At 43.4% G+C, this 23720-nt stretch overlaps 1 protein-coding gene across 2 annotated transcripts in view; it reads right to left on the bottom strand.

Annotated features, from left to right (window-relative positions):
• UNC13D (unc-13 homolog D) overlaps nucleotides 1-23720 on the bottom strand; it is a 157066-nt gene that overhangs the window by 66547 nt on the left and 66799 nt on the right. For both annotated transcript variants that reach the window (XM_069752049.1, XM_069752048.1), the window contains exons 2-4: nucleotides 13798-13839; nucleotides 4474-4569; nucleotides 1728-1835 (exon numbers count right to left, since the gene is read on the bottom strand). In XM_069752049.1, coding sequence (XP_069608150.1) covers nucleotides 1728-1835; nucleotides 4474-4569; nucleotides 13798-13839 — 246 coding nt within the window. The remainder of the gene's footprint in view (nucleotides 1-1727; nucleotides 1836-4473; nucleotides 4570-13797; nucleotides 13840-23720) is intronic.

Below are 23720 nucleotides of genomic sequence, written 5' to 3' on the forward strand. Positions count from 1 at the left end.
GAGCTCTGCTGACCGTAAGCCCTAATCCTATCACACACACTAAAAATAGCCGTGGAGCGCTCCTGACGCTCCCTAGGCGCCCCGTCACAGCCTCAGAGCTAGCTAGCCCTAGAGATGGAAAATAAAGCCTACCTTGCCTCAGAGAAATTCCCCAAAGGAATAGGCAGCCCCCCACATATAATGACTGTGAGAAAAGATGAAAGTCACAAACGCAGAAATGAAATAGGTTTCAGCAAAGAGAGGCCAGACTTACTAAATAGACAGAGGATAGGAAAGGAATCTTTGCGGTCAGCACAAAAACCTACAAAAGACCACGCAGAGTGTGCAAAAAAGACCTCCGCACCGACTCACGGTGCGGGTAGGGAAGGCCACTCTGCATCCCAGAGCTTCCAGCTAGCAAGACAAAATCAGGATAACCAGCTGGACAAAGAAACAATGAGCAAAAATAACAATAAGGAACTTAGCTTCTGCAGGAGAAGACAGGTCACCAGGCAGATCCAGGAGCGAACTGAACCAATGCTTAAACATTGACAGCTGGCATGGAGTAACGATCTGAGTGGAGTTAAATAGAGAAGCCAACCAAAGGATAAACCACGTCACCTGTGTAAGGAACCTCAGAAGCAGCAGCTTCACTCATAGCCACCAGAGGGAGCCCATAGACAGAACTCGCCGAAGTACCATTCACGACCACAGGAGGGAGTTCGACAACAGAATTCACAACAGGCAAAACACCCACGACCATTGCCACGACCAATCAGCGATGGGTGCAGTCCGGCGGCAACATGGCCGCTCCTTCCTCCCCGCAGTCAGTGCCCGCTCTATACTCCCCTCCAGTCAGCGTTCACACAGGGTTAATGGCAGCGCTAATGGACCGCGTTATGATGCGGTGTAACGCACTCCATTAATGCTGCTACTATGCAGCCTCAATAGTAAAAAGATCTAATGTTAAAAATAATAAAAAAAATAAAAAATCATCATATACTCACCTTCCGGCGTCTTTCCCGTTCCTCGCGATGCTCCGGTGACCACTCCATGCAAGCGGCAGATTCCGGTGGCAAGGATGGTATGCGACAAGGACCTGCCAAGACGTCACGGTTATGTGACCGCGACGTCATCACAGGTCCTGCGAGAAGGACCTGCCATGACTTCACGGTCATGTGACCGCGACGTCATCACAGGTCCTGCGCCCATACCAACCCTGGGACCGGAAGCTGCCGTGTCCACCGCACACAGGGCCAGGACTTCAACGGAGGGTGAGTATATGTTTATTTTTTATTTTAAGTCTGTATACTACGTGGCTCTGTGCTGTATACTACGTGGCTCTGTGCTGTATACTCCGTCGCTGTGCAATATACTACGTGGCTGGGCAATATACTATGTGGCTGGGCAATATACTACGTGACTGGGCAATATACTACGTGGCTGGGCAATATACTACGTGACTGGGCAATATACTACGTGGCTGGGCAATATACTACATGGACATGCATATTCTAGAATACCCGATGCGTTAGAATCGGGCCACCATCTAGTTCATCATAATCACCATAGTGAACAAGGCAAACGGACTTCGGTGCAAACAATCCATATGCTCCAAACAGAGGCAGGCATGTAGAAGCAGAGAGGCAGAGACACTGTTTCAGGGGTATGCGCATGTTTTCAGTAGCAATATAATAATTCCCTTTTTTATCCCATTTAACCCCCAAAGCAACACATTTGCCTCTTACCATTTGAAGATATTCATATAGCTGGTCATTATCCGATATATGGTCTGGCTCTGAAATCCCAATTCTGTGTATGACTGTATACAGAGCTTCTCCATACAATAGATTTCGCTATGTGAACGGTCAATAATATGTTATAACAGAGAAAACATTCTGGAGATTTAATTAATCAGCAAAAAGTTCAGCAATTTTACAATTACACACCATGTATCACACCATAGAACTGCATTGACAATTCTACAGGATTCAGAGCTGAAATCCTTCTACATTCTTATAAGCCTGAACACAGTGTGTTCTAGTGGTTTGAATTATTTAAAGGGAACCTGTCTTTTGATTCATGCTGCCCAAACAGTGGACAGCATGAATGAAATCCTGGCAGCACAAATGCCGCCAGATGTATTTTACTCTGTAACGCTCTAATGTTTAAGAGAAAATATACCTTAAAGATGGGGTCAGGGACCATGACTGGAGATGATACCGTGCGGGTCCATCCAAGCCGCTTTTCTCATAGTACTGCTGTGAGTGTTTAATAGGTCTGTCATTAAGGGAGAGACCTGTTAATCATCTTTAGCAGCGCAGGGGAGAGTCTGCCAGGGGCATCGCCAAACTAGTTTTGTCTGCTGCCGGATCTAAGTATATTTTCTATGAATCCCAGAGCATTACAGAATAAAATATATCTGGCTGAAATTGTACAGTTTGGGAAGCATACATCAGTTGACACGTTCCATTTAAAGTGTCGTTCTCATAGCAGACACTGTACATCTAATGTTGGGAAAACTATCAACTGCTTACAGTGACAATGAGCAGAACTTGGAATGCTGCTCTGGACTATAAGGGTACAGACACACACAAACAGACACACACAAACACACACACGATTCTCAGGCTATAAATCATGATTATTGCAGCTTGGGGGAAGTATTGTTCTCCTCAAAGTGATCAGCTGACTATGGAGTTTAAGGCTATGTCTCCACGTTTAGGATACCCTACGCTTTGGATGCAGCGGATAACACGCTCCGCCCAAAGCGCTGCCCCCTGTTGTACGCGTGGATGTGTTCATTGAACACATGTGGAATCACGGCATCATATTCATAGACTGGGTTATTTATCTTACGGAGATGGAGTGTCTCCGCAAGATAAATAGACATGCTGCAGTCTAGAAAGACACGCCGCATGTCCGGTTAAGCAGGGCCGCCGAATGCGGCCCTGCACACATAGCGGAGACAGGATTTCATAAAATCCCCTCCACTATGCTGTAAAGCGCTGCCTTCTATTGGACGCAGGTAAATCTGCATGTGTTCACTGAACCATGTGTATTTACCACTTTCAATACATTTCTATTGATGGAGTTTCTCTTGCGGAAACTAGAGTCTCCGCAAGAGAAATTGACATGCTGCGGTCCTGAAAGACACGCCGCATGTCAGTCTTCGCAAGTGATCCACAGGCAACTATGGGCGCATAGTGGACATGGGAGTACTAGAAATCCTATCCACTATGTTGTAATATATGTCTGCTGTGGGTTTGAGACTGCATAAATACGTAGCGTCAAAACCGCAGCAGTTCCTGATCGTGGCCACGTACCCTTAGAGCTAATGCGCTACTGGAGAAAATAGTGCAAATTAGCTCTCTTGAACTCAACTATGTCACAAGTCTCACCTCGTTAGAAAAGGCACCTTTTCCAAGGCTCTTTAAAGGATCAGGCATTGAGTTTTAGGGCTCGCTTACACCAGTGTACACATCGAATGAGTGTTGTCTATTTGTCTATCGAATAGCAATGCTATTCAATGGGGCACTGCTGTTGCATGGTTTCTTTCACTGACAGAATCTGCATACTGCAAATTTCACTTTGAAATCGGATGCCGCTCACCCATTCAGGTCTACTGGTGCGTAGAAAACATTGGACTGCATGCAGATGATATCCGCTGCAGTCCGATTTCTGCGGACTCACAGAATGGAGGAGATGGAGATGGAGAGATTAAGTCCTCTGTCTTCTCCACACCTGTGCTACGTTACTCTCATACGAGAGAATCAGATCACGCTAAGCTGACACTCAGATCAAACTGTGACATTTGCATAATCAACCAGATTCTCTAGTAAGAGCGAATCTTCGTCTGTCGGATAGCAGTCTAAAGCCCCCGTCACACACAGCGAGATCGCTAGCGAGATCGCTGCTGAGTCACAAGTTTTGTGACGCAACAGCGATCTCAGTAGCGATCTCGCTATGTGTGACACGTAGCAGCGACCAGGCCCCTGCTGTGAGATCGCTGGTCGTGTCGGAATGGCCTGGGCCATTTTTTGATCGTTGAGGTCCCGCTGGGTAGCACACATCGCTGTGTTTGACACCTTACCAACGACCTCGCTGACAGGACGTCCCATTGAATCATCATGAAATAGCATCGTTCTACAGATCGCTACAGGTCGCTACAGGTCGCCGCATCGCTGCTGCGTCGTTGGGGAGATCGCACTGTGTGACATCTCACCAGCGACCACATAGCGACGCTTGAGCGATCCCTGACAGGTCGTATCGTTGTCGGAATCGCTCAAGCGTCGCTATGTGTGACGGGGCCTTAAAGGTAGCTTTCTCTACATGGTGATACTTGTGATATATTTTATTTTGTTCTGCAAGAGCCAAGGAGAATTATCTCAAGATACAGGCATAGAATAACATGTGAGAGAACTGTGGATATTCCCACAGAATGCAGACTCTCAAACAGATATGTAACCATGTATTGTGAAACACAATTCTAACCTCTACAGATGGAGAAACTGGTTTGCTTTCGCCATTGGTCTCCGGTGTGGATTTTTTTTGTGGTGGACGTATTGTAGCCTTTTTTCCATACCTTGCCTATACCAAGAAAGTCAACATTCAGACGTTAGTGGCGCATAAGAAAAAACAGTAGTTGCAAAAACATGTCTGAGTAAAAAGCTACGGCTGCACAGTCACATCACATGATTTTCTCAGTTAAATTGCATCTGTTGCGAGACCCCATTGTTTCCATATGACGAGAGAATTGCATTTTAATGAACCGAATTCTGAAATGGTAAAAATTCTACTGTTCATTTCAATTAATGCACTTTAATTACTTAGAGATTTGTCTTTTTAAGCATTCATGTATTTATGTATTAAGTCTACATGTATTCTTTACACTCCAGTTTCAGTACACATGTCACTTATGTGTACTTGCACACTATTAATTTGAAGTTATGTCACCTATGCATTTTATCAAGGAAACTTAGGTCACTTTATATACATCAGTATCCTTTTCGGGTATTTACATTTACTAATTTTTGTATAAAAACAATTTTCAGTATTTGCACTTTTTAAGTGCATTATTTAGATGCATTGTTACTAGATGCACTTTAGATTATATACAATATGTTCAAATTCACTGGAACATATCTAAAGACATATGGGCGCTATATGCACTTTTTATACTGGTCATAACGCCACATGCAGCATCTGTACATGGTATGTACCATATATGAATTCATTTAATATTCGCCCCTATTTAATTAAACTGGCAGGATACAGTTAGGGCCAGAAATATTTGGACAGTGACACAATTTTCGCGAGTTGGGCTCTGCATGCCACCACATTGGATTTGAAATGAAACCTCTACAACAGAATTCAAGTGCAGATTGTAACGTTTAATTTGAAGGGTTGAACAAAAATATCTGATAGAAAATGTAGGAATTGTACACATTTCTTTACAAACACTCCACATTTTAGGAGGTCAAAAGTAATTGGACAAATAAACATAACCCAAACAAAATATTTTTATTTTCAATATTTTGTTGCAAATCTTTTGGAGGCAATCACTGCCTTAAGTCTGGAACCCATTAACATCACCAAGCGCTGGGTTTCCTCCTTCTTAATGCTTTGCCAGGCCTTTACAGCCGCAGCCTTCAGGTCTTGCTTGTTTGTGGGTCTTTCCGTCTTAAGTCTGGATTTGAGCAAGTGAAATGCATGCTCAATTGGGTTTAGATCTGGAGATTGACTTGGCCATTGCAGAATGTTCCACTTTTTGGCACTCATGAACTCCTGGGTAGCTTTGGCTGTATGCTTGGGGTCATTGTCCATCTGTACTATGAAGCGCCGTCCAATCAACTTTGCAGCATTTGGCTGAATCTGGGCTGAAAGTATATCCCGGTACACTTCAGAATTCATCCGGCTACTCTTGTCTGCTCTTATGTCATCAATAAACACAAGTGACCCAGTGCCATTGAAAGCCATGCATGCCCATGCCATCACGTTGCCTCCACCATGTTTTACAGAGGATGTGGTGTGCCTTGGATCATGTGCCGTTCCCTTTCTTCTCCAAACTTTTTTCTTCCCATCATTCTGGTACAGGTTGATCTTTGTCTCATCTGTCCATAGAATACTTTTCCAGAACTGAGCTGGCTTCTTGAGGTGTTTTTCTGCAAATTTAACTCTGGCCTGTCTATTTTTGGTATTGATGAATGGTTTGCATCTAGATGTGAACCCTTTGTATTTACTGTCATGGAGTCTTCTCTTTACTGTTGACTTAGAGACAGATACACCTACTTCACTGAGAGTGTTCTGGACTTCAGTTGATGTTGTGAACGGGTTCTTCTTCACCAAATTAAGTATGCGGCGATCATCCACCACTGTTGTCATCCGTGGACGCCCAGGCCTTTTTGAGTTCCCAAGCTCACCAGTCAATTCCTTTTTTCTCAGAATGTACCCAACTGTTGATTTTGCTACTCCAAGCATGTCTGCTATCTCTCTGATGGATTTTTTCTTTTTTTTCAGCCTCAGGATGTTCTGCTTCACCTCAATTGAGAGTTCCTTTGACCGCATGTTGTCTGCTCACAGCAACAGCTTCCAAATGCAAAACCACACACCTGGAATCCTCCCCTGACCTTTTAACTACTTCATTGATTACAGGTTAACGAGGGAGACGCCTTCAGAGTTAATTGCAGCCCTTAGAGTCCATTGTCCAATTACTTTTGGTCCCTTGAAAAAGAGGACGCTATGCATTACAGAGCTATGATTCCTAAACCCTTTCTCCGATTTGGATGTGGAAACTATCATATTGCAGCTGGGAGTGTGCACTTTCAGCCCATATTATATATATAATTGTATTTCTGAACATGTTTTTGTAAACAGCTAAAATAACAAAACTTGTGTCACTGTCCAAATATTTCTGGCCCTAACTGTATATATATCGAAAATCTCCCATATAATCACCATGTCCCTGGTGAAGATGGGCAAAACGTATGTTGGGGCGCTTGTATGACTGGTCCACATTGTGCTAAGTATATCAGTTGGTATATCATAGCAAATGGCATAGTACTTATAGTACTTCATTTATGCAGATAGTGTGTCTTTCACTCTTAGGAATCCTGCCTTTGTTTAATAAACACCACAATTGAATAGCTATTGGGTTAATATATATATATATATATATATATATATATATATATATATATATATATATATATATACACACAGTGGTTATGGAAAGTATTCAGACCCCCCTTAAAATTTTTCACTTTTAGTTTTATTGCAGCCATTTGGTAAATTCAAAAAAGTTCATTTTCTCTCATTAATGTTCTCTGCACCCCATCTTGACTGAAGAAAAATAGAAATGTAGAAATTTTTGCAAATTTATTTTAAAAATGAAAAACTGAAATATCACATGGTCATAAGTATTCAGACCCTTTGCTCAGTATTGAGTAGAAGCACCCTTTTGAGCTAGTACAGCCATGAGTCTTCTTGGGAATGATGCAACAAGTTTTTCACATCTGGATTAGGGGATCCTCTGCTATTCTTCCTTGTAGATCCTCTCCAGTTCCGTCCGATTGGATGGTGAACAGTGGTAGACAGCCATTTTCAGGTCTAGCTAGAGATGCTCAATTGGGTTTAGGTCAGGGCTCTGGCTGGAACAGTCAAGAATGGTCCCAGAGATGTTCTAAAGCCACTCCCTTGTTATTTTAGCTGTGTGCTTAGGGTCATTGTCTTGTTGGAAGGTGAACCTTCGGCCAAGTCTGAGGTCCAGAGCACTCTGGAAGAGGTTTTCTTCCAGGATATTTCTGTACTTGGCCACATTCATGTTTCCTTCAATGGCAACCAGTCGTCCTGTCCCTGCAGCTGAAAAACACCCCCCATAGCATGATGCTGCCACCACCATGTTTCACTGTTGGGATTGTATTGGGCAGGTGATGAGCAGTGCCTGCTTTTCTCCACGCATACCGCTTAGAAGTATTTCCAAAAGGGTCTATCTTCGTCTCATCAGACCAAATAATCTTATTTCTCATAGTCTGGGATATCTTGCACTGAGGAGAGGCTTCCGTTGGGCAACTCTGCCATAAAGGCCCGACTGGTGGAGGGCTGCAGTGATAGCTGAACTTTCTTCCATCTCCATACTGCATCTCTGGAGCTCAGCCACAGTGATCTTGTGGTTCTTCTTTACCTCTCTCACCCAGGCTCTTCTCCCATGATTGCTCAGCTTGGCTGGATGACCAGGTCTAGGAAGACTTCTGGTGGTCCCAAACGTCTTTCATTTAAGGATTATGGAGGCCACTGTGCTCTTAGGAACCTGGAGTAGTGCAGAAATTCTTTTACAACCTTGGCCAGATCTGTGCCTTGCCACAATTCTGTCTCTGAACTCCTTGGCCTGTGCCTTTGACCTCATGATTCTCATTTGGTCTGACATGCACTGTGAGTTGTGAGGTCTTAGGCTGGTTGTACTTCCTCCCTTCTTCCTCTGTGAAGCTCTGCTTATGCCCCGCCTACTTCTGTAGGCATCCTGTGTTTCCCCGCATACCTTTCTTTAAAATTTTTCACTTTCGTGTGGTCGCCGCACATGTCAAATCGCCGCATGCGAATGCATCCGCATACAACGCATGTCCCTGCATACCCAATGTTAAAGATACGTATGCAGGGAAATGCAGGACGCATACAGAAGTAAGTGGAGCGTAGGCAGAGCTTCACGGAGGAAGAAGGGAGGAAGTACACAGCCATCCGCAGCCCTCCTGAATGCAAATGTGAAACCAGCCTAATACAGACAGGTGTGTGCCTTTCCAAATCAAGTCCTATCAGTTTGATTAAACAAAGCTGGACTAAAATGAAGGAGTAGAACCATCTCAAGGAGGATCACAAGGAAATGGACAACATGTGACTTAAATATGCGTGTCTGAGCAAAGGGTCTGAATACTTCTGACCATGTGATATTTCACTTTTTCTTTTTTAATAAATATGCAAAAATTTCTACATTTCTGTTTTTTTTCAGTCAAGATGGGGTGCAGTGTACATTAATGCGAAAAAAAGAACTTTTTTGAATACACCAAATGGCCGCAATGAAACAAAGAGTGAAAAATGTAAAGGGGTCTGAATACTTTCCGTACCCACTGTGTGTGTATATATATATATATATATATATATATATATATAGTACAGACCAAAAGTTTGGACACACCTCATTTAAAGATTTTTCTGTATTTTCATGACTATGAAAATTGTACTTTCACACTGAAGGGATAAGAACCATGAACTAACACATGTGGAATTATATACTTAACAAAACAGTGTGAAACAACAGAAATTGTGTCTTATATTCTAGGTTCTTCAAAGTAACCACCTTTTGCTTTGATGACTGCTTTGCACACTCTTGGCATTCTCTTGATGGGCTTCAAGAGGTAGTCACTGAGAATGGTCTTCCAACAATCTTGAAGGAGTTCTCAGAGATGCTTAGCACTTGTTGGCCCTTTTACCTTCACTCTGCGGTCCAGCTCACCCCGACCATCTCGATTAGGTTCAGGTCTGGTGACTGTGGAGGCCAGGTCATCTGGCGTAGCACCCCATCACTCCCCTTCTTGGTCAAATAGCCCTTACACAGCCTGGAGGTGTGTTTGGGGTCATTGTCCTGTTGAAATAAATGATGGTCCAACTAAACGCTGCAAGATGCTGTGGAAGCCATGCTGGATCAGTATGCCTTCAATTTTGAATAAATTCCCAACAGTGCCACCACCATGCTTCACAGTGGGAACCAGGCATGTAGAGTCCATTTGTTCACCGGTGGTTGGAACCAAAGATCTCAAATTTGGACTTATCAGACCAAAGCACAGATTTCCACTGGTCTAAAGTCCATTCCTTGTGTTCTTTAGCCCAAACAAGTCTCTTCTGCTTGCTGCCTGTCCTTAGCAGTGGTTTACTAGCAGCTATTTTACCATGAAGGCCTGCTACACAAAGTCTCCTCTTAACAGTTGTTGTAGAGATGTGTCTGCTGCTAGAACTCTGTGTGGCATTGACCTGGTCTCTAATCTGAGCTGCTTTTAATCTGCAATTTCTGAGGCTGATGACTAGGATAAACTTATCCTCAGAAGTAGAGGTGACTCTTGGTCTTCCTTTCCTGGGGCGGTCCTCATGTGAGCCAGTTTCTTTGTAGCGCTTGATGGTTTTTGCCACTGCACTTGGGGACACTTTCAAAGTTTTCCCAATTTTTCAGACTGACTGACTTTCATTTCTTAAAGTAATGATGGCCACTCCTTTTTCTTTACTAAGCTGCTGTTTTCTGGCCATAATACAAATTCTAACAGTCTATTCAGTAGGACTATCAGCTGTGTATCCAACAAACTTCTGCACAACACAACTGATGGTCCCAACCCCATTTATAAGGCAAGAAATCCCACTTATTAAACCTGACAGGGCACACCTGTGAAGTGATAACCATTCCCGGTGACTACCTCTTGAAGCTCATCAAGAGAATGCCAAGAGTGTGCAAAGTAGTCATCAAAGCAAAAGGTGGTTACTTTGAAGAACCTAGAATATAAGACATAATTTCAGTTGTATCACACCTTTTTGTTAAGTATATAATTCCACATGTGTTAATTCATAGTTTTGATGCCTTCAGTGTGAATGTACAATTTTCATAGTCATGAAAATACAGAAAAATCTTTAAATGAGGTGTGTCCAAACTTTTGGTCTGTACTGTATATATATATATATATATATATATATATATATATAATGCATATACACATATGTGATACTCTTAGTTTATTTGTTTAATAAACACCTCAAGTACATAGCTATTTGGCACATATATAAAGTCGTGCTTAAAAGTTTACATACCCCAGAAGAATTTTTGCTTTCTTGGCCTTTTTACAGAGAATATTATTATTATTATTATTTATTATTATTATAGCGCCATTTATTCCATGGCGTTTTACATGTGAGGGGGGGTATACATAATAAAAACAGGTACAATAATCTTGAACAATGCAAGTCACAACTGGTACAGGAGGAGAGAGGACCCTGCCCGCAAGGGCTCACAATCTACAAGGGATGGGTGAGGATACAGTAGGTAAGGATAGAGCTGGTCGTGCAGTGGTTTGGTCGATCGGTGGTTACTGCAAATTGCAGGCTTGCCGGAAGAGGTAGGTCTTCAGGTTCTTTTTGAAGGTTTCGATGGTAGGTGAGAGTCTGATATGGTGTGGTAGAGAGTTCCAGAGTAGGGGTGATGCGCGAGAGAAATCTTGTATGCGATTGTGGGAAGAGGAGATAAGAGGGGAGTAGAGAAGGAGATCTTGTGAGGATTGGAGGTTGCGTGCAGGAAAGTACCGGGAGATGAGGTCACAGATGTATGGAGGAGACAGGTTGTGGATGGCTTTGTATGTCATGGTTAGGCTTTTGTACTATAGTCTCTGGGTAATGGGGAGCCAGTGAAGGGATTGACAGAGGGGAGAGGTCCGGGAATAGTGGGGGGACAGGTGGATTAGTTGGGCAGCTGAGTTTAGAATAGATTGGAGGGGTGCGAGAGTGTTTGAGGGGAGGCCACAGAACAGGAGGTTACAGTAGTCGAGGCGGGAGATGATGAGGGCATGAACTAGGGTTTTTGCAGATTCTTGGTTTAGGAATGTGCGGATCCGTGAAATATTTTTGAGTTGAAGGCGGCAGGAAGTGGAAAGGGCTTAGATATGCAGTTTGAAGGAGAGATCAGTGTCAAGGATTACCACGAGACAGCGAGCTTGTGGAACTGGGGAGAGTGGGCAGCCGTTTACTGTAATGGATAGGTCGTTTGGGGGGATCGCGTGAGATGGGGAAAAACAATGAATTCTGTTTTGTCCATGTTAAGTTTTAGAAATCTAGCGGAGAAGAAGGATGAAATAGCAGACAGACATTGAGGGATTCTGGTTAGTAGAATATGAACGATAACACAAAAACTTTTTCTCCACTCATGGTTAGTGGTTGGGTGAAGCCATTTATTGTCAAACTACTGTGTTTTCTCTTTTTAAATTATAATAACAACCCAAAACATCCAAATGACCCTGATCAAAAGTTCACATACCCTGGTTATTTTGGCCTGATAACATGCACAGGAGTTGACACAAATGGGTTTGAATGGCTACTAAAGGTAACATCCTCACCTGTGACCTGTTTGCTTGTAATCAGTGTGTGTGCATAAAAACTGAGTGAGTTTCTGGGATCCAGACAGACTTTTGCATCTTTGATCGAGCCACTGACATTTCTGGATTGTAAGTCATGGGGAAAGCAAAAGAATTGTCAATGGATCTATGGGAAAAGTGGGTTGAACTGTATAAAACAAGAAAGAGATGCAAAAAGATATCCAAGGAATTGATAATGCCAGTTAGCAGCATTCAAACTGTGATTAACAAATGTAAAATCAGGGGCTCTGTAAAAACAAAACCATGGTCAGATAGACCAACAAAAATGTAGTTTACAACTGCTAGGAAAATTGTTCGGGATGCAAAGAAAAACCAACAAATAACATCAGCTGAAATACTAGACTCTCTGAAAACTAGCGGTGTGGCTGTTTTAAGATGCACAACAAGGAGGCATTTGAAGAAAAATGGGCTGCATGGTTGAGTCACCAGAAGAAAACCATTGCTGCACAAATGCCACAAAGTATCTCACCTACAATACACAAAACAGCACAGAGAGAGGCCTCAAAACTTCTGGAACAAGGTAGTTTAGAGTGATGAGACCAAAATTGAACTTTTTGACCACAACCATAAACGTAACATTTGGAGAGAGGTCAACAAGGCCTATGATGAAAGGAACACCATTCCTACTGTAAAGCATAGAGGTGGATCACTGATGTTTTGGGTATGTGTGAGCTACAAAGGCACAGGAAACTTGGTCAAAATTGAAGGAAAGATGACTGCAGCATGTTATTAGCAAATACTGGAGGCAAACTTGCAATCAGCCCGGAAGCTGCGCATGGGATGTACTTGGACATTCCAACATGACAACGACCCAAAACACAAGTCCAAGTCAACTTGTCATTGGCTACAGCAGAAAAAAGTGGAGGTTCTGGAGTGGCCATCTCAGTCTCCTGACCTCAATATTATTGAGCTACTCTAGGGAGATCTCAAGCACGAAGTTCATGCTAGACAGCCCAGGAATTTACCAAATCTGGAGGCTTTTTGCTAGGCAGGGTGGGTAGCTTTACCATCTGAGAAAATAAAGAACCTCATCCACAACTACCACAAAAGACTTCAAGCTGTCATTGATGTCAGAGGGGGCAATACACGGTATTAAGAAATGGGGTGTGTGAACTTTTCATCAGGGTCATTTGGATGTTTTGTGTTGTCATTATGATTTAAAAAGGGAAAACACAGTAGTTTGACAATAAATGTCTTCACCCACCCACTAACCATGAGTGGAGAAAAAGTTTTGGCTCATTTGTAGGCTCATGTTTACTATTTGACTGGTCATGCATTTCAGATTGACCGTGCAGTGTAATTACTTGGTATATGCTTTGTATTTTTAAATATGTTTGAATAAAAATTATTATTATATTTTAACAACGTTGGAAAGTTTTTTCACCCCTATTGTTCTGAGATGGATCTCGATTCTTTACTTGCATTATATTTGTACTAGGGGTCTTTACCGCTACTATGATGGATCTGTATTAGGCTTCTCCTCAATTTGTTTATGTTCATTTCAAGCAGCTTATGTCCTACATAGGGAAGAATCGAAGTTGCACAGTAGTTGAAATAAAGATCTATTTTACAGCAGCAGATACACAATCAAAAGTTGCTATGGAGCTTCAGCTCTAGAAAATAAAGCATTGTTTTTTCTTACCCCACTTCGTGTAAATCGGTGAGGACCAAGAGGAGACTCCATCTGTAACAGAAAAAGTGGGCATAAAAAACATACGCACTAATAATAAAAGTACAAAAAAAGTAAAAATCCAATCATAGCCTAAAATTCTTCATTGGCATAATATGTCTTCTTATTCTACACTATACTGATCATTATTGGTGTGTGTATGTGTATTTTTATTTATATAAATATATATACCTTTATTGGTGCATGTGTGTGTGTATTTATATATACTGCACCTTCTCCATAGTGCATAAATCAAAAACCCAAATAGAAGACCATAAAACTTTAATCTAAATTAATCTGAAAAACAATGGACCAATATCGCCTCCAAATCTATATAAGGCCTCCATCACACATACGTAAAAAAACAACACTTGACGCATCAGCGTTTTGGATCAGTGTGTTCATTTTTACCATCAGTGTCATCATTTTCAGGAATGGATTAAGAAAAATACATTACAAAGCTTCTCCTTTGCAATGTTAAATATGGACAGCATACAAATGGCACACAGTTGTCAACCATTTGCTGTCTGTGTTTTTTATGAACCCATAGACTTGTATTGGCCCTTGTAATCCATGCTGCTGGGAAAAAAAACCCGCCATGTCTCTGTGTTTTGCCCGGACATATGGTTAGTGTTACAACATGGACATGTACATAGCGGCATTGGTAATAATGATTGTGTCTGATATCTATGAAAAAACGGATGCCACATCTACTGGAAACATGGACGGGTGAAGGAGGTCTAATGCTTCTGATATACGAGCTGTAACAAAGTCACTGGCAAAGTGCTGAATGGGAGTTATGTTTCATTGAGGCTATTAGCTTCAGTGATTTGAAACCCAGAAGTTTTTGCTCCAGCTCCCTAAGTGTTGAAAGGGGTTAAGCAGCCATATTAATGGCTGAGTTTTTTAGAACAACCATAGAGCGGGTGGGAGGTTGTTCTCCATATCTTCACCCCAGGATGTGGTCTGGGATAAAAATTGACAAGCCTTTTGAGTCATTAGGTGTTCAGTGGGTCTGGAGCCGGCAACTCCAGAGAAGCGGATTTTTGATGTTGCATCCCCATACAGGGGTACCCAGAGGGAGTCCGAGTCCCAAAAGAAGGGTAGTAGAGGCACCACTTGTCTAATGTCCCAAGGGATCGTTTAGGGGTTGCCAAAGGCTGCTGGTAAAGACTTGCTATGCTGGAAATGTCACGGTCTTGGACATATAGCCATCCATTGTCCTATTTCCTATGAACATGTGGACTGCAGCATGGGTAGGCGCTGCTCTTACTATGCCTACCATGTCAGTAGTGTGGAGTGCATGTACCGTAACAATAAATGGGGTACTGGTGTACTCTTGGACTCGGGGAGGTTGGTGACCCTGGTAAGAGCTACACTCCCTCACCAGTTGATCCCTGGGAAACATGTGGGCATCCGCTGTATTCATGGAGATGTCAAGGACTACCCTGTTGCCAGAGTTACTATAAACACAAACTGTGGGGCTGAGTCCCATGAGGTTGGAGTGGTTAAGGACCTGCTACACCCAGTGATGATAGTGCAAGAGTTTAGCTTGCTATGGGACTTATGGCAGAAGGTGAGGCTACCAAGTGACTGAGACAAGAGCCGGTTCAACCATGATAAATACCCAATGCAGTTTGAGACGGATGAGTTCCCCCTGTGTGCCCTTGCTGTTGACGAGGACAAGACGGTGACCAATAGGGCCGAGAATTGTGAACTGGGGGTTTCTGGGGGAAATTTTGGGACTGCTCAAATGTGCAGGATCTTGCACTAAAAGGGGCATTTGACAATGTGGCTGTGATAAATGGGGTTGCTCAAGAGCCAGGGGCTGACACTAGGTTTCCACATTTTGCTTTAAAAGAGGAGCTGCTATATTGGGTCTCTAAACTAGGAGAGGAAGTGGCAGAGCAGTTGTTAGTAACGGGTCCCTATAGGCAAAGGGTACTAGACCTGGTCCATTCTCATGTCTTGGGTGGGCATCTGGGAGTAGAAAAAACTCATGAAAGGGTCCTTCAGATGTTCTACTGGCCTGGATGTCACAGAGATTGTTAACTACTGCTGGTCCTGCCCTACCTGTCAGCTAACTGCTCCCGCATCCCACTTCCAGAGTCCTCTAGTACCGTTTCACATTATAGAGGTGCCTTTGACTGGATTGCCACAGACCTTGTAGGGCCTCTAGTTAAGTCTGCCAGGTGTCAACAATATATCGTAGTGGTGATGGACTATGCAACATGGTACTTGGAGGCAGTACCACTGACAAACTCCTCTGCCAGGAGTATAGCCCGAGAGCTAGTTCATATTTTCTCCTGGATTGGCTTGCCAAAGGAGATCCTGACAGACTAATGAACTCCTTTTATGTCCAAAGTGATGAGGGATTTGTGTTAGGCTCTCCAGATTACACAACTCCAGACGTCAGTGTACCACCTGCAGATGGACGATCTGGTGGAAAGGTTCAATAAGATTTCAAAATCCATGATTAAGAAGGTCGTGGAGAAGGATGGCCAAGACTGGGATGGTCTACCGCCATACCTGTTGTTCTCTATCAGGGAAGTCCCACAGGCCTCTACGGGTTCTCACCTTTTGAGCTGCTATATGGACAGTACCCTTGGGGACTTCTGGATATTGCGAAGGAGACCTGGGAAACAAAGGTTACCCCTCACCGGAGCATCATCGAGCATGTGGCCCAGATGCAGGACAGGATAATGAAGGTGACGCCGACAGTGAAGGAGAGACTCATTCAAGCACAAGAGGCCCAAGCAAGGGTCTACAATTAGTCGACAAGACTGATACAGTTTAGCCCTGGACACCATGTGTTGGTGTTGATACCCACAGTGGAAAGTAAGTTTCTGGCCAAGTGGCAAGGGCAATGCGAGGTTGTCGAAAAGTTGAGTGACGTCAACTACAAGGTCCACAAGCCAGGGACAAGAAATCTGTACCAGGTGTACCACATCAACCTCTTAATAATGTGGCGAGACTGGAAACCAGTGGAAGCTACGTGTCTGGGGACCAATCTTGAAGCCAAGGTCGAAGATGCTACAGTGGCAGAGACACTGTCACTGGCACAGAAGTAACAGTGCCGACAGCTGCTTCGGCAAATCTGGGACCTGTTTTCAGAGTTGCCAGGATGTATGCAGGTTGTGGAGCATGAAATCCTGACAGAACCGCATGTGAGGATGGACCAAAAGCTGTATTGGATTCCCAAAGCCCACCGTGAGGTGATCTCCAAGGAAGTGAGGAAAATGTTGAGCCTGGGTATCATAGAGGAGTCAAAGATCGGCTGGTCCAACCCCATTGTCCTTGTGCCGAAGCTGGATGGAGAGTGGCATTTCTGTAATGACTACAGGGAGCTAAATGAGGTGTCCAAGTTCAACGCATATCCGATGCCCCGGGTCAATGAGCTCATTGAGAAGCTAGGGTCAGAACAACCATAGAGTGGGTGGGAGGTTGTTCAACAAGCTATCATTACCAAGGAAATTGCTTATTTCCTCAAATTGCACCAATCTTCATGTTACTGTGGTTGAAGCTAAATCCAGGGCACACTTCAATATTGTGCGCTCTCCATTCATGAAAACAGCTATAAAGAGAATGTATCATCTGATAAGGACATTTTAATTGATTGCAGTAAAATTAGGATTTACCAAAAACAGACACACATATATATTTTATGAAAAAAAATATTTGGTATTTTCACAATAAGCTACAAAGAAATTATCACATGATTACATCAGATCAGAGAATGGCAAATTTGTAGTTCTTATTCATACTGCCTAAAAAAAAGTACTCCATTATTTATCCCAAAATGGCACAAATAAAAGCTACAATACACACATGTAGGGCTCTGTATAGCTTTCCCCTGTTACTCCCTGATATATGGTCTCTGTCACTTCCTGGAGATTATAAAAGCCTCAATACACATTACTGTAGAGCAACCTGACGATTTTGGTGGGTCCAGCAAACCATCTGATGTGTACAGGGCCTCTTGACTCTCCTCCAACTGATGATTTTTAGTGAAAGAAGATCATTTGATTTCAAACACCCGATTCCCCTTGTTTTGGTGTACTGAGCCTTCATGTGTGTGAGGGGATCGGGAGTGATCACAGTCACTAAACTGTGCATTGCTTGTTTAAAGGGAACCTGTCAGCAGGATTGTGCACAGTAACCTACAGACAGTGTCAGGACAGCACTGTTATACTGAATAAAATGATACCTTGCTTGATTAAATCCGTCTTGTGGTTGTTATTTAATTTTATTTTCAGTTTTGAGTTAATGACATGCTTTGGGGCGTGCCTGCCGGGGGGGGGGTCTTCATGTGGTGCTCTAATTACCTATTCATAAAGAAGACTGCTAACAGGTCACTGATCCCTCAGTGACCTGCAAATAAGTTAACATAATGAATATTATATATACATACTAAAAAAAAACCTTCTGCAGGCTGGCGCGAGCATATGGCGTAGCATAATTGCATTTGTGTATTGTGTTTATAATTAATATGGTTGAGGTTATCCTGATATTCAAAAAAAACCACAAACATTTGAAAATGGCGCCCCCTGAGGCCTGCGCAGTAGCAGATATCGGATCACCTTTATATATACCGATAGCTTCTACTGTACAGACGCGGCGGGCACCATTTTTAAATGTTTTTTTTTTAATATCAGGATAACGTCAACCATAATAATTATATGGACATTACACATGCGATTATGCTGCAGCTGGCCTCAGCCTGGACAAGGTGTTTTTTTTTCAATTTGTATATATAATATTCATTATGTAAACTAGGGGGCAGGTCTCTGAGAGACCAGTGACCTGTCAGCGATCTGCATTATGAATACCTAAGCAGAGCACCACATGAAGACGCCCCCACAGGCTCGCCCTGGAGCACAAGCATATCATTAACCCAAAACTGAAAATAAAGATTAAACAACAACCACAAGATGGATTTCATCAACCAAGGTATAATTTTAATCAGTATAACGGCGACCCATGACTAAGCTTTGTAGGGCAAGCATGGGGTAAAATCATAGAGAAAAAGACCTAAAAAAATATTTTTATTAGATGTGCATTAAAAGGATGTAAAACATCCAATAACAGACATACAAAAAGGGGTTAGGATAATATGGAAAGATGAATTGAGGAAATACTAACCATACCCTACCCTGGTACCTATTCTGTAGCCTGCCTACCAGCGGAGGTTGACTGTCACGCCGTTAACGGCGATAAAGGAGCAGGATGGCATACTGGGACCCGCACCTGTCCCTGCCACTATAAAGGGGCCCTGGCTTTCCCTTATCTCAGGAGTACCTATAATGGTTAGGAGGCCTGAGCCGCCAGCGCATCCCTGTCTCCTGTGCAGGCCCTATCAGTGGCCCCCTCTCCCTCCAAGGGAGGTGGACTACACTAGTGTATAATACAACAATTAAACAGGGTATACAGACAAGGTAACTAAAAGTCTCGAACTCACCAAATGCTCACACAACCACAGAGGAAACACAGAGAAGGGAAGAGAAGGAAAAAACTAGGAAGGAAAACAGGTTTGACATGTAACCAAAACAGCAGACACCAATCTCTGTAAATAAACCTCCAAGCTCCTAATACCACGCTCCTTCTCACTCCAAGCCAGGCAGCAGAACTGATCACTGACAATAGTTGTAGACAAAGCTGAGTCTATATAGGAGCGGAGATTACCAAAACCAAATCAGCTGAGAGACATAGCTCTCAGTAACTTTAGTAACAAGGTTTAACTCCTGCCCTGCTGGCACAAGACAGCCAGGTCAGAATTCAGGAGAAGAGCTTCTGTTCATCATTTGTGAACGAGGCCCAGAGCGCTGCGGTTCTCTGGATCCTCTCTGTCGCGGTAGCCCCGTGACATTGACATTCTAGAGGGATTCGATAGTGGTGCCTCCGCTCCTTGGCAGCTATCCCTAATAACCCTGGAAGTTCCTAGCTGTACAGAGGGACCAATAGGTGTATATAGACTTAGATAAGAAGGTGCCCTGAAAAACTAGAGTTATTTAAACACCCTAACTGGTGATAATACACTGACAATATGTGCCAAGAGTGAAATAACCATCCAAAATAGTATACAAGTGAGACTGTATATAATTGAGGGAGCAGCTAGAGTAGATAGGTAGCTGAACGATCGTGTCGATCGCCTACAGTAGACTAGCAGCTGACCTCTCCCTACCCTCCACTGTACCCTACCTAACAGCAGAGGTTGGTACCCTAGGGAGAGCGATGTTGGCGCCCCCGCTCCTCGGCGGCTGCCTCTAATATCCTTGCAATGCCCTGATGTAAACCCTAGGGAGGCCCGTCAATAGACTACATGTAGCGTAGCCAAAAGAATATCAGGACAATCATCCAGATTAATAGACTGGTATGTTAGTTAGGAAAATTAGAAACCAAATGCCAGTAGGCTGTCAAAAAAAAAACAGGAGGTATAGAGAGGTAACAAAAGAAAAAGGATAAAATCCCTCTATATACTAAAGACCAAAATCACCTCAAAAAATGTCTCAGAATGAGCTGGTGATAGGCGATATTATCCTTGATGAGTAGCTATGAATCCCTGCTCACCAGTGGGCTGTCTACACATACAGTGGCAAAAAAGTATTTAGTAAGCCACCAATTGTGTAAGTTCTCCCACTTAAAAAGATTAGAGAGGCCTGTAACTGACATCATAGGTAGACCAAAACTATGAAAATTAAAATGAGAAAACAAATCCATAAAATCACCTAGCCTGATTTGGTAAGATTTATTTTGCAAATTATGGCGGAAAATAAGTATTGGTCACCCAAAAACATGCAAGACTTCTGGCTCTCACAGACCTGTAACTTCTTCTTTAAGAGGCTTATCTGTCCTCAACTCATTACCTGTAGTAATGGCACCTGTTTTAACTTGTTATCAGTATAAAAGACACCTGTTCACATCCTCAAACAGTCACACTCCAAACTCCACTATGGTGAAGACCAAAGAGCTATCGAAGGACACCAGAAACAAAATTGTAACCCTGCACCAGGCTGGGAAGGCTGAATCTGCAATAGACAAGCAGCTTGATGTGATGAAATCAACTGTGGGAGCAATAATAAGAAAATAGAAGACATATAAGACCATTGATAATCTTCCTCGATCTGGGGCTCCACGCAAGATCTCACCCCGTGGGGTCAAAATGATCACAAGAACAGTGAACAAAAATCCCAGAACCACACGGGGGACCTAGTGAATGACCTGCATAGAGCTGGGACCACCATAACAAAGGCTACCATCAGTAACACACTATGCCGCCAGGGACTCACATCCTGCAGTGCCAGACGTGTCCCCCTGCTTAAGCCAGTACATGTCCGGGCTCGTCTGAAGTTTGCTAGAGAACATTTGGATTAACCAGAAGAGTATTGGGAGAATGTCATATGGTCTGATGAAACCAAAGTAGAACTGTTTGGTAGAAACAAATCTCATCGTGTTTGGAGGAGACAGAAAGCTGAGTTGCATCCAAAGAACACCATACAGACTGTGAAGCATGGGGGTGGAAACATCATGCTTTGGGGCTGTTTATTTGCAAAGAGACCAAGACAAATGATCCATGTACATGAAAGAATGAATGGGTACATGTATCGTGAGATTTTGAGTGCAAACCTGCTTCCATCAGCAAGGGCATTGAAGATGAAATGTGAATGGTTCTTTCAGCATGATAATGATCCCAAGCACACCACCAAGGCAAAGAAGGAGTGGCTTCGTAAGAAGCATATGAAGTTCCTGGAGTGGCCTAGCCAGTCTCCAGAGCTCAGCCCCATAGAAAACCTTTGGCGGGAGTTGAACGTCCGTGTGGCCCAGCAACAGGCCCAAAACATCACTGCTGTAGTGGAGATCTGCATGATGGAATGGGCCAACATACCACCAACAGTGTGCACCAACCTTATGAAGACTTACACAAAACATTTGACCCCTGTCAATGCCAACAAAGCATGTATAACAAAATATTGAGATGAACTTTTGTTAATGACCAAATGCTTATTTTCCACCATAATTTGCAAAATAAATCTTGCCAGATCAGACAAGGTGATTTTCTGGATTTGTTTTCTCATTTTGACTCTCATAGTTGTGGTCTACCTATGATGTCAATTACAGGCCTCTCTCATCTTGTTAAATGGGAGAACTTGCACAATTGGTGCGTGACTAAATACTTTTTTTCCCCCACTGTATAAGACATCTATCTCATCTCCAAGTCACAATAGCAGTAACCAGATACCCACTGCAGCCAACACAGCATCATACCCTCTTGAACCTTTGAAGCCTCCTCATGAGCTGAATAGCGAAATGCGTCAAGGCGATCCGGCATTACATCAAGGAATCTAATGATAAGTACCATCTACCTCTAACACTACTTTATGTGTCTCACTGATACTTGTCACATTGCAGGTTTATAGCATGATAGCTGCAGTGGGTATCTGGTTACTGCTATAGTGACTTGGAGATGAGATAGATGTCTTATATGTGTAGACAGCCCACTTGCGAGCAGGGATTCATAGCTACTCATCAAAGGATAATATTGTAAGGAGGTTTAGCACAAGAAGAGTCCGGGGGCGGTTACCTTCTCGGCTCCGTGCGTGGAACCATTGAGCTGTGCTACAGGTTCCCCAGGGGGCAGACTTAGAGACTGGGACAGGAAGGAAGCCGGGCAGAGAGCGGGGAAAGGCGCGCACGCAAGGGTCAGAGCAGCGTGAGCAGCGGTTAAAGCAGGGTGCAGCTGCTCTCCGGGAGAGAGAGAGCTCAAGGTCAGAGGACAAATACAGGGAGATTGCCCAGAAAGACTGCATCTTGTGAGTACATGAAAGCGAACTCTGCTGTGGCTCGAAAGGGGTGCTTTGAGACCCGTGCAGAGACATTGGCCCGTGCAGAGACTGTGACCCCCTGGTACCCACGGTATCAGTGCAGAGACTGTGACACATGGTACCCACGGTATCAGTGCAGAGCCCTTGATTCCTGGTGAGAGACTTAATAATAGACTGACCATTGTTTTCCCGGGATAGGCTGTGCTGTAAAAGCTAAAGACTCAGAGCCTGTGCATACCACATTAACTCCTGAAACCCCAGGCAGCGGATTCCTAGAGACTACTCAGCCCACGGACAACAGAGGGACGACAAGTGCCGCTGTTTCTCGGCGCCCACGTTGGAGAAGACGACCCTTCAAGCAAGTCCTCATCAGACTGATAAGTGTTCTTTTCTCAAGAAATCCTGCTTACTTCTGTTACACTCATTGACTCCCCTATTTTTGCACTGTTTTGTTGTTAGTTGTATTCTACTGCTTCCTCCCTGTGCGGAGAACCTGATTCCTGTTAATAAACCCCTCAACTGTTGGTCTGTCTGTTCCGTGGTGACATAAGCAGTACTTGCTTAATATTACAATATCACCTGCCACAAACTCATCCTGAGACATTTTTTGACGTTATTTTGGTCTTTAGTATATAAAGGGATTTATCCTTGTTCTTTTGCTACCTCATTATCCCTCCTATTTTTTTGAATTTTTTTGACAGCTGTAAGACTCATGCTGGTGTGGTAGTTGGAGGCAGGTATATCTCACCCAGGTGTTTGTCCTATGTGAATTAGGCCACTCAGTATCTTCAGGGTGCTAATGGGTTAATAAGTGCAGGAATAAAAGATGACCAGCTGGGGGTTTCCAGCGTCAGCCTGGGGCACACAGATTGCCTGTCTGTGTGAGACAAACGTGAGTGAGAGCTGTGTTCAAGAATTGTGTAATGTTAGTTGGGTGGGAGAAGCCCCCCCAGCTGTTGAGATAGCAACGTGTTGGTTTAGTTAGCGCCGGACAGGCTAGGATTTATTTTTATGTTTTGTTTTTCTATGTTGCTTTCACGCTAATAAATCTGACCTGAGGTCAGCTTGCTCAGAAAC

The sequence above is a fragment of the Ranitomeya imitator genome, chromosome 2, assembly GCF_032444005.1.
Source record: "Ranitomeya imitator isolate aRanImi1 chromosome 2, aRanImi1.pri, whole genome shotgun sequence".
NCBI classification, from domain to species: domain Eukaryota; kingdom Metazoa; phylum Chordata; class Amphibia; order Anura; family Dendrobatidae; genus Ranitomeya; species Ranitomeya imitator.